Below are 11,749 nucleotides of genomic sequence, written 5' to 3' on the forward strand. Positions count from 1 at the left end.
TCATCATAAACTTCAAATATTTCCTACAGTCATCCTAAAACCCCTTTAAATCTTGTTGAACTTGTAATGCATTCATGTCTATTGTGAAAATGATCAGGAAGCATTTTCTATAACTGTATGTTGGCTGAATGACTCTATATTGGTTCATATATCTCCTTTACACAGCGAAAGCTGCCATAAGCCCTTTTCTAGGTACCCATCAAGCACTGTCTAGCGCATCAGTGAGGTGTGAGCTAAAGCTGCAGCTCTGGTTTGTGTATCTAGAATATGTTTTGAATATCAGCTACACCACATCCTGGATGCAGCATTAATTAAACAGACTGGCCCTGCTTCAGGCCCCAGTGGACAAGCATGCACATGGCAACTGTGAGCCTTGTCGGCAGCAAGAGATTAAGGAATTAATTGGCAGGGTTAATCTTCATGTCAGGGATGGAAATGAATTGTTAATTTGTTTGGATGAGTGTAAAGTCCTCTTGCAGCGATGGCAGGTGGGATCACACGGGGAGAAGCCTGCAAAGCTGCCCTTCCCAGGGACCTTCCTATTTAACACCACCTGCAAACAGACCTCTCGGGTTCCTTGCCCCTGATGTGTGAGACTCCTGCACAGGGTCAGAGCAGTGGGTTGTGCTGCTTGTGTGTAACCTCCATCCCTGCAGCTGACAGCACATGGGAGATGGGAGAGGGACTGGCTGCAGCCTGGGAGGGCTCCTTCATGTTACGGCTTTTCTTTCTGATCTTGCTCCTGGTTGCTGCATTGCAGATACTGGATCAGGCCAACCTGCTCCAGGATCTACAGGTGGAGGGAGAGATGTGCTGTTGGGGCAAGTGGTACCAGCCCTGCACACAGTGGGTACAATTTGATGGGTCTGTACAGACACTAAACCTCTCCTCCAGGACACTGTAGTATGAGAATCTGTCAGATCACTTAATGCTTTCTCCTTTCTGCTCTCATTTTACTCTCAGGACAGCAGAATATTTTCCATTTTAGTATCTTTTGGATCTGTTAAGGCTAATGCATTGGTCACATCACATTAAGACATAGGTGAAAAGCACCTCAGGGCTTAAATTACTGAAATGTAAATGTGAGTTTTTTATCACTTGTGCTCTCTTTTGTGCATTGATCTAATGAGTTCAGCAATAAGAAGCACTTTCTCCCCATGCTGTGGTCTAATAGGTTGTGGCACAGCCTGACTCTAGATGTGACATCAACTAGGACTTGCCTGCACAGAAACCTGGGATCTTTCTGGGTGTGCAACAATCCTGTTTAAGACCTTGCAGTCAAAACACTACCCTGTTGCCCACGTTTCAGTTCCCACTATCAGCTCTTACACTTACTCTTTCATTTCCCCTGAGGTACCGCTGGTCACAGCACACAGGCACTGCAACATGTGTACAACAGGCTCGGTAAGAATCACAGTCTGATCTGCTGAAGTGAATGTGTAAGACATTGCTGTTATACGCAGGCAAGATACGCTCCTCATTTTTGGAAGAGCCTTAGTGTGTGTGTATGAATATCACAGAATGAGGTACTGAAATACAGGTACAGTCACGTCCTGTTGTTTGTGGCAGTCGTGGGAAGCCACCTCTTTGTGCCCAACATATGATTTATGGGGAGACTGATGCTATTCCAAGGCACTGTAAAATAATGAGAGGTTTTCACAGCCAAAACCACTTGGCTGGGTTTAGCCTCCAGATCCACGTCCTGTCTGTGCAGTGTGTCACCACAGGGATACCGAGTCCTGCCAGTAAAAGTACTCTGAGATGAGGGGTTGGTTTTGGTGCTCAGGTTCAGTCCCCTCCCAAAGGAGTGCTCACTGCTGTGCTTGCGTCCTCTGACACCAACTGCTTCTCCTTCCCACACCCGCTCCATTTCCCTACTCCTCCAGCTTCCATCGCACACCCCCATACTGCTTCTGCCTCTCATTTTTACCTCTGTTCTATTTAATGTGAAGTATCTTTGTGCTGCTTTTCCCATCTGTGTGAGCCTACAGAGACTTCCATCCATTGATCACTGAGGAGCTGTTTTGCTGGAGAGGGGAGAGCAGGGTGTCAAGCAAGGTCTGGGACACTGAGTAGAGCTAGAGGCAAAGCAGAAGGGCTGGTGTGATGTTTGGGTGATGGTTTTTGTTAGGCTGTCACAGTCACTGAGTGCTAAGTAAAAATATATCTGATATGATACTTACTTAAGGTATCCTTAATCTGACCACTGTCACTTGTATTTGAGACCACAAATAATAAGCCCTGCCATCAACTGACACAGCAACTCTCTTGTGCATTTGTGTAAACCTGTTCTGGGGCTGTTTTGCATTCTGCAGGTTATTTGAGGCAATCTCTTTGTAGGTGTCTGTCGAGCACTTCCTCATACTCTCACCTTGCATTTCACGTTTTCCTCTGCCCCCAGGCAGCCAGGTAGTTGACTATAAGCTAAAACTAAGAAGGATTTCCTCTTTTCTGTGGAAGGGATGGGGGCTCAGAGGTTTACAGTTGTACTTAATCAGATAGAGTCTGTCCTGTGTAACTAAGAAGGCCCACAGCCTGTTGCTGGTACAAGCAGCTCCTCCAGTGCAGTCCAATTGAGCTGCCATTTTGCATTCCACGTAGAACTGTGCTTTATGGGTTTCGGACTTACTGGTGTCCTGAAATGCCAGTAACATGGTGATGTTCTAGTACAGCTTTTGTGTACTTTCATTTAAGATCACTAGGTTAGGAATTATGACCACTACATAGTTTAGAATGAATCTATGCTACACAGAAAGTTTTAATATTTAAAGGGAATGACTGGGTTCATCACAGACCTAGTTAGTTCTTTGTGTAGTAGCCTCTACTATCCATCCACGATGATGTTAACATGCCATATAATCAGCTTTAGAAAATGCAGGAGTTGGTTTCTGTGTTCCTGTGCTCATTCATTCCCCTAAGGAGAGCACTGAAAATCAGAGGAATTTTACTGGAAAACAGGCATTTCTACAGCAGATTTTTTGGGGGGATTGTAGAGCAATTGACTGTCTTCATATCTACTTTGGCTGCAAATTACACTGCACAAACGCTTCTTTCTTTATACATAGCAGAGATTTTACAGAATGAGTTCAATGCTTTCTTTCAGTGTTCAAATCTGGTGGTAAAGCTGTGGAACATGCCCTGGGAGTTGATTAAGTGAGAGCTCTTCCTCTGCAAGTTGTGTTCCCATGCAAATATCAGCAGTACTGGAGCTGCGAACACAAGCCTGCAGTACCTGCTCTGTCCCCGTGGCAGAGCACAGCATTTACTACTGCTTGTGTAAAGACTAAATGTATTTTTAAGGACAATTAATTTCCTTATGAAGCTTAAAAGAGGATGAAGCGGAATTGAGACCATGAACTTAGCAATACGGTATTTTAGCATCATTGAGTAAGAGACCTTTTACCAGTTCAAGACCAGAATTTGATGTTCGGCATTTTCCTTTCTAGGAGTTACAACCCATTCTGCAGGCGCCAGGGCCTGAACAGCATCTCCACCTGGATTTTCCAAGGTTTCTTGTCTTGAAAGTGGAATCAGGAAGAAGATCTTTGGGAGGCAGGACCCTGACAGAGATTTCATCATTTCATTTATGGCTTCAGTGAGCTGTGTGGTAGGTACAGTTTGTCTGGTGTCCCACAGTGGCAGGTACACTGCCTTAGTCATTCTGTACTATGGTTGTAAGGTTGTTCTGATGTACTTAAATCAATCAAGTACACTGTGAAGATAATCTTGTTTAAAGGAAACCCAATCAAATACCCTGTAAGATTAATACACGAAATGAGAAATCCAGTTAGAGCACATCCTGCCACTTCAATCATTATGGGCACTATTCCCACAGGTAGGTCCTGTCTGGTACACAGGAACTGTAAGTGGAAGGACAGGTTTGATAGATCTGTTCCAATTCTTGGTTATGGATAGTTCAAGAACCTAAAGCAGTGACTGAGAAAGGCAAAGCTCCCAGATCAGGAAGGAATGAGCTCAGCTGGTAGAAGACAAGTATTTCTTGACACTGCAGCCATTTAGCCTAGAGATATGGGACCAGAGATGAAGAGCACAAGGCAGGTTTGACACTTTTATTAACAAAGAGCCCATAGGGCTCAGTCATTAGTACAAAATACAATCATGTTCCTGTAGGTTAAACAGCTTTTGTTTTTCTTATTTTTTCATTTTGTCTCTTTTAAACTGTTTCACAGTTATCAAAACAAAGCCCCTGCATATTGAACTTATTGTGCAAACAGTAATTATTTTAAGGATCAATTTCTGCACTAAGCCAAGTGTCAGAGAGCAGAACTTAATCTTGTTGTCACCCCTCCTTTGAAGGGCAACGTGTGCTTCCTAAGAAACACATTCTAGTTGTCTTTATTTTTTTGCAGCAAACAATCTAAGGCCACAGTTTATCTGCAAATAATACAAAACAACTCAAAGATTTTAAGGGGAAAAGGGGGAAAGCACATCTTTACCCTTCATGCTCTTGTTTGCTTGACCATGTTTATCCCAGGTAGCACACACCACCTATCAGGTGTTTCAGTCCAAAGAAGCACCTAATGTTCTTTAAGCCAATATTTGGAATTATTAACATGCAAATTAATACACAGCCACATGACTTCCCAAATAACTATAATGGTATCTGTTTAAGGAGAATACGCTTGTTCCCTTTCCAGGTGATGTGAGTGGGAATCCTGCACTGATTGTATGGGCACGCCATCATGAACTCAAAGGCATGAGATCTGATCTCGAGACTTAAGGTAAATACTGATCTTTAGAGTGACCTTTCTAACACGTGTACTCCCATTTTGGTTAAAGCTGCATCTGCTGTAGAGGACAATACTTAAAGTTGCACATGAAAACAGTAACTGCAGTCTGAGTTTGGAAACGTGCATCTCAGCGTGTCTTTTACACTGGTGCAAAAGTGACTTGAGGTGAAGTGCTAGGAATCAGACAGTGTATGAAGGTATACTAAGAGACCCAACGTATATATCTGTGTGTGCCTGTAGAAAATCCCTGCTTCTGAAATGAAGCTAGATTTAATAGAAAAAACATTTAAACTTGTTTAAGCTGCAGTTATTGGTGAAGCTAAGGAAACTCAGTTACTATTCTTGCAGTTACCAAAAAGTACAATGTTTCACCACATGAAGTACCGGGTTTTGACCCCAAACCTTTGTGTAAGACACATGGAATAGTTTGAGTAGTTCAAAATCCCCTGTAATTTCAACACTTGACTGTAAACTCGCGGATCAAGAATGCTGTGTTTCTACTCCTTTAAGTGATCTCTTGATGGTGCCGTAACTTATCCCAGTTGATGCTTGGCAGGAAGCAAACATTCTACTTTTAATGAAGGCAGCAGAAGGGCTTGGTAAAATGCTGTGCCTTCACCCTTAGCAGCAACAAACTCTCACTGTTCTAAATGACCTGAGGAAGAAAACATTAAAATATTGCACCAAAACAAAATAAAACAGCAAAAACAAACAAGGAAACACACTAACAAAACCCAGTATGGATAGCGGAGGACCAGTGCAGCCCTGACAATGGATCTCTAGACAAAAATGCAGGAGGAATGAAAAGCTTTGTGCCATTCCCAGAGGATTTTGTTCCCCTGATGTCTGCTTTCACTTCAGTTATAAGCTATGTCTATTCTGGGTATATTTACACCTCTCCCTACGCCTCCTATCTCAGTCACTAACCACAGAAACCATTTAGGGTCCTGTTGAGAACCTTGAAGTATACTGGAGCTGTAGCAAGACTTGTTTTGGTCTCGAATCTGACCATAAGTAAATATCCAAAACAGAGGTAGGCTTATAAAGGCTTCTGAATAAATAAGTATTGTCCATTTTGCTAATATACCTGCTCTTGGCGAAAGGCTTCTCCCTTGCCATGCTTCCCCTCGTCATGCTATCCATAGGCTTAAGATGCAGAAAAAGAACTCACAGTAGAAGAGGCTAGAATAATTCCCTTAAGAAATCCCTTGAAAGAAAGCATAGTGCATAAGCTCTTATTGAAGTTCCATTTTCTTTTGCATACTTTCGTCTTTCATTCAATACACGGCTGCCTTCATAATATTGCGTATAGCTATTCTGTCATCCATGATGTCTTTAGGATCATTATGAATGATGAAATAGTACCACTTGGCAGTTGTTAGAAGGCCAGGTTCTCATGAAATACAAAGTTAAGCTAGAGCGAAGACTTCACTCCATGATTTAGTAGTGTTCCTTTCTTGGATGCAGACAGTGCACAACTGAAGCCCCTTGAACACTGGATTCTTTTGGAAATGTTTTCTCACCCACATTCTGTCCAACAACGTAAGTTCTTCTAAGGAAGTTCACAACATAATGATGTAAATTCTTCCAAAGTGTTCCAAACAAAACATTCTCTCTTCAGAAGATGCTTGCATCTCCTCCTCATACTTTATGTATATCCACTCTTCAGAAAGCTTTCGGTATTTTCAGGTACTCCTTGAATATCCCAAGCAGAGCTGCTCCCACAATATCCTCTGTGCAGACTAATCCAGCAGATTCTCTTCCATCACCAGACATGCTCATACCTCCCCTCTCCATTGTCCTTTGCCTTTCTTGCAGATAAACTTAAGTTTTGGAAAAGAAAACTGTTTCCTTTTTAGCTGCACTATCAGCTTAAGCAGCAAAAAGATTTAAGACATTCATCACAACAGTACTCATTACAAATCCTCTTCAGAGCATGAATGAAACGGGCTGAATTTCTTCTACATCAGTTGGATGTGGATCAATCTACAGAAAGAAGAAAGGCCACAATTACTGCCTGTAACATTTGCATTTCTTTATACAGGGTTGGCTTTTTTTTGCCATCTGACAATAAAACAGCACCTGCTGTTTATTTTTTTACCTCAGAATAAAGAGGTGGAGGCTGAAACCGGAACTCTTGTATGTAAGCAAAGACAGGACAACACAATTGTTCCTCACAGTCTATTGGTGGTGGATAAGCAGGAACATGTCTGGAGAACTCTTCCTCAGACACTACATCAGCATAATTTGGTGGTGCTGAAACACAAGAGATGCTACTGTCAGATTTCAGACTATTCATTCACAGCGATACAACAGATTACAGCATCCTAGACCATGAAAACTGTATTAAATATTCAACTATTATCAAATTGTATGAAGTGCACTATACTCATAAATAACTAGAACTATGTTTTTAGTAAGCTTAGGTGATTCAGCAGGAATACTACAGATGCTCTTAGGGCTACTCCAGCAACAAAATGTGTTCTATCATGATATATTCAGCAATGATTAACTTTAAGGCTCTACCTCCAACACAGAATTCCCACTATCAGAAGTTAGTTACTTCAAGACTCAGCTAATAGATAGGGGTAAAGAGAGACTTAAAAAAAGCTGGAGTTAGATCTTCACCCATCCTTCTGGATCTTGACTTAGATTTATGTGCCTCACTTCCGCTGAGTCATAGTTTAATGGCCTACATCTCTAGTAATGCCTTTAAACTGCACTGCTACCCTTCCACATAGACAGTGCTGTGCTGTATTACAAATATTTCAATAGGTGTTACCTTCAGGGTGTTCTGGCATGGTCAGTGCCAGCCAACTCATATCCATACTAAACTGGCTGGTAATGCTGGAGTTTCTGCTTGAAAATCCAATACATGGAATAGTGCCAATCACCAGAGGCATTTCAATCATCAGTTTCTTAGCACCAGGAATATGGATATACACCTATGTGACAACCCCCAAATGAAAGAAGAAAAACATCATGAGACCCAATTGAATTGCTGCTCCTAGAAGCTGCCCTACTGCCCTATGCTGCAGATTGCTTAGAAATCAGGGTTTTCTCCTCTCGGCTATGTTTAGCTGATACTCCAGCAGCTCTCCTTATTTTCCAGCAACTTCCTTCTTTCTGTACCTTGTCTCTAGGTAGCATTAAAAAAAACCACAAGAAAGGTTGACAAAAATAATTATGTACTTGACTTTCAGTTCTATCCTCCCACTTCTGAATCAAATCACTAGAGGAACCCACTCAGCTTGAACTACTTTCCTCTAATAACCTCTGCAGGTCTTAAACTAAGCTGCTTCTTTCTCAGAAAGATTCTTCCACTTGACCCATTATCCCTATCTTTCCATTTCAGAATCTGTTCTTGATCTTCAGTCCCTCACTTCTATGGTGTATGATATTTATTGTTGTTCCTAAATTCAAACTCTTAACAGTTGCTCTGTAAATTCTTCTATCCCCAACTCAATAGTCAAGAATATGCACATCTGTAATAAAAAGCCATACTTACAGCTAATGAATATTCTACTCTAATAATACAGCAGTCAAGTATAGAGGGGGATACAGGTGGGATTTTCAGAGTTTTCCCATTCCAGGTATCTGTACTCCCAGAGGCAATGTGGTTTCCTCGGACATTGGCAACCATCTGACGGAAGGTTTTTGTCTTCCCACTGGCCAGGTAAGTTTGTGTTTGGAAAATGGCAGCTTTTGGAACAATCAAACGAGAGGAACAGTTCTCAATTTCTGCATAGATTGGAATGGCTTCCCCTTCAAGACAGAGAAAGTTCAGTGAATAATTTGTATTTACCAACTTTCCTCTGGGAGTATCAAAGCATGTTATGCAGCACGTACATCATCTGCAATGTTATGAGAACAATACTTGTTAGTTTCCTCAAGCTAGGCTTATTTTTTTTGCTGCAGAGTGGTATCCAGGCAGAACTACAGCCACCTACTACATTTTATATATAAACAATGATTAATTTTGAAACATTAAGCATAATATGAAGCAGCTATAAAAACTTTATTGCAAAATTACATGCCAATCTTCCTCTTACACAGTACTAACTGAATTTCAGAATGCTTTATTTCCTCAATGTAGCTCATGTTACCAAGATCACAAAGAAGCTGGTTAAGCTCATTCTTACAGAAGTGTAAACCTATACAAACAGGACATAAACACCTGATTATGTCCCCGGTTAAGTATTTTATCCCAAATTAAAGCCTTTTGTTGTTCTTTACACTCAAAAGTACATGGCTCTTCCATAACATTACTAACAGGAGACTTCCTTTCAAATAGTATTCTCAAAGGGAGAGTAAGGGGAAAGGCAAGATGATTTTTGTTAAAGCAAGTTCACATAGATTTCAGTTTACTACCTACTAAACAGAACTATTATTTTAGCTATAGTGTTGGCTTTCAGAGATTAAAAAACCCTATGAGATATAATAACTACTCTTACCATTACAGTATCCCTTCCTCTCAATTTTGGCACTGAGAGACACTGGCCCAGAAGTGAAAAACCAACAGCCAACCATCTTCTCCTGACTTCTTAGAACAGGTGTCTATAAAATATAGAGTATTTTTCATTTAGGGCATGAAGCTACCAATCACTTGGAGTTATGCATCTCGATCACTGCAGTCTAGCCCTAAAATCCACTGCATTTGACTTGCTGTATTACTCAATGCACTGGAGTTTTGCCACCAGAAAGTGGAACCAGGGTTTGACTGTCTGAATATATGACTATTTTAGAATCCCAGTCTGCATTTAGACCCCACCAACTGTGTAACACAGAGAGCAATGGAATGTAATCTGGCTTCAGAAAGCTTGATTTAGCCAGTTCTACAGGTGTGACTTTTTAAAGGGCTAATGGAGTACTGCAGTATTTATGCCCTTGTTCCTCAATGCAGAAGAATGCAGAATTAACTTCAGCTGCAAGCAACTAATAGTTAAGCAGGTGAATTGTTTTTACCGTTGTATCCTTCAGAAGAAAGGATAAATGCAGACACACCAGGTTAAGGTGATGCATCTTCATAACTTGCAAGCCACATAACCCCCCAAAAATTTAGGCTCATGACAAAAACCAGCTTAATTATCCCTGGAGGATGGTCACATTAAAAATATACAGTGTAAATGTCATATAATTAAAATAAACTTATAAATGCACATGTCAGGGTCCAAAGTAGCATTCAAGCTACTTATTTACTGGCACTGGTGCCCAGTCAATAGAATTATGAAGTTCAAGAAGAATGTGTGATACTTTGCACTTCTTTTGGTGGTAGCCTTCATTAAGACAGGCACTGCCTACTTTACATGCCCCACAGCCCTCTCCTGTGCAGTAACCAGTAGTCTACTCTATCCTCACTGTATCTGGATGTGCTGTCTTCACACTCCTAACATACAGCGTTGAGTATAAAGACTGTATTTGCTTGCAGATGTCACAGCCAAAATAGTTCTCCAAGTTCTCTCTAAAGATTAAAATGTAAGCATATAAAGAGGGAAAAAAAGACCCTGCTCAAAACATCTCTTAGCTACACTCACGTCATGATGAAATGTTAAAATTATCCTAGCATTTTAAATAAAATAGAAATTACTCATTCATATTTAAATGAATAACCATTTAGATCCAGTTGCTATCATGAAAGTGCAAGGTATAATTTTATATTATTTTCATAATATGGGTTGAGATAAAAGAATCCAGCTCATTAGCTTCCATCTTGCCTATTTTCTCATTACTTAATGCCTGATCTTTCTTATTACTCTACAGTATTTCTAGTGATTATTAGAAACTCAAAGCTATAATGTGGCCAAATCTGTCATAAGAAAATAACTGAAAAGATCTCTAAAGCAGCTGCATGCACACACTTAATGTTAGAAAACGACATGCAAAATGGAAGGATACGTAACATAATGGCCAGAGCATAAATGACAGGCTGGGCATGATTAATACTCTTCCGTAATTACTGTTCCTCAACCTACTATTATTGTAGAGTTTAGGACACTGCAGCCCTGTGAATGTAGTTGCTCTGGTAAGAGTAACTACTTTATGTTTGTGCACTATTATTATTAAGCCTTATTTATGCATCTGAAGCCTGCATAACTTTTTGGCAAGAGCGTCTCTGCCAGCAGGGATGTAATCAATGGTATTAAAAAAAACCCACTCTGTTTGCTATTCACACAACCTAAGATCATCTATTTATAGAGAAAAGCTTAGGGAGCTTATATGCTTTCAGAAGTCAGAAAATGACACTCCAGAATAACATGGAAATGGTTAGGCTGGATGTGAATGCTTCTTGGAAGGGATTTTTTTGCAGCTGGCTTTGGAGGGGGGAGGAGGAGTGGAGGGGACCCTCTTACCAATAAAGCTGGTGAGCTGACGTCGATATGGCTGATGACCTGAAGCTCTGCCTGCACGCTCTGGTCAGGTGCTGCAGGCCTCTCCAGTATTGCTTTCACATAGTACTCAATACTGCCATACTTCCCAGTAAAAGAGGTCACCAGAGGTCTGAAAAGAGCAGGCACAAAAGCAGAACTGTCAGTTTATCATTCAGTTCCAAGCACCAACATTTCCTGTGTACATAAATGTTTACCAGTTTACAGCTTGTGCTTTCAGGGCCTTAGGGAGACTGAAGCAAACGTGACTTGTCAGTGTGGTGGCTGATTAAGACAGACATATAAAGCTGATCTATCAGTTTGATATTAAAAAAAGCTGCAAGTCCAGTGACATTCAGCTAGTGTTCCACAACAAGCAGCGTCCAGCACAACCCCTCCAGGGTGGATTGTTTAACTTACTCTTGAGGGAGTTGAAAGCTGAACGGAAATTCATGTCTTCCATCGAGAAGAACTAAGCTTTCCTCACCTGTAGGGTAAAAATGAGTGGTATGTTTTAGTTATTCCATAAATAGCAGAACAAAGCAGACCCTATTATAAATTATTTATGTATAAAAACACCCAGATGCGAGGGACTAGGAGAAGTTCTAATTGATCCCAGTGGGTTCTGGATTG

General features: G+C 40.9%; 1 protein-coding gene and 1 long non-coding RNA gene across 3 annotated transcripts in view; one reads left to right on the forward strand and one right to left on the reverse strand.

Annotated features, from left to right (window-relative positions):
• LOC130603040 (uncharacterized) overlaps positions 1-3,959 on the forward strand; it is a 105,239-nt gene extending 101,280 nt beyond the window's left edge. Inside the window, exon 6 of one of the 2 annotated variants that reach the window (XR_008973056.1) lies at positions 3,447-3,959. This is a non-coding gene — a long non-coding RNA (uncharacterized LOC130603040). The remainder of the gene's footprint in view (positions 1-3,446) is intronic. The other variant, XR_008973062.1, reaches the window with a different exon arrangement.
• Positions 3,960-4,055: 96 nt separating this feature from the next.
• ARRDC4 (arrestin domain containing 4) lies at positions 4,056-9,855 on the reverse strand. Its single transcript, XM_057416229.1, has 5 exons — positions 9,206-9,855; positions 8,260-8,516; positions 7,534-7,696; positions 6,853-7,007; positions 4,056-6,737 (listed from the first exon to the last, which is right to left on the reverse strand). The coding sequence occupies exons 1-5, from the start codon at positions 9,279-9,281 to the stop codon at positions 6,681-6,683; spliced, it is 708 nt and encodes a 235-aa protein (XP_057272212.1). The 5' UTR covers positions 9,282-9,855; the 3' UTR covers positions 4,056-6,680.
• Between the last annotated feature and the right edge of the window lie 1,894 nt (positions 9,856-11,749).

Source organism: Pezoporus wallicus, unplaced genomic scaffold, assembly GCF_028554395.1.
Source record: "Pezoporus wallicus isolate ANWC-B61680 ecotype Strahan unplaced genomic scaffold, APGP_CSIRO_Pwel_v1 contig_3952, whole genome shotgun sequence".
In the NCBI taxonomy this organism is placed as follows: Eukaryota; Metazoa; Chordata; class Aves; order Psittaciformes; family Psittacidae; genus Pezoporus; species Pezoporus wallicus.

Coding starts and splice junctions, on each gene's coding strand:
- ARRDC4 (XM_057416229.1), bottom strand. CDS start 9,281: ATGGTTGGCTGTTGGTTTTTCACTTCTGGGCCAGTGTCTCTCAGTGCC. Junction 7,697..8,259: donor GAGTAGAATATTCATTAGCT/GTAAGTATGGCT, acceptor GTTGTCACATAG/GTGTATATCCATATTCCTGG. Junction 6,738..6,852: donor CTCCACCTCTTTATTCTGAG/GTAAAAAAATAA, acceptor TTCTTTCTGTAG/ATTGATCCACATCCAACTGA.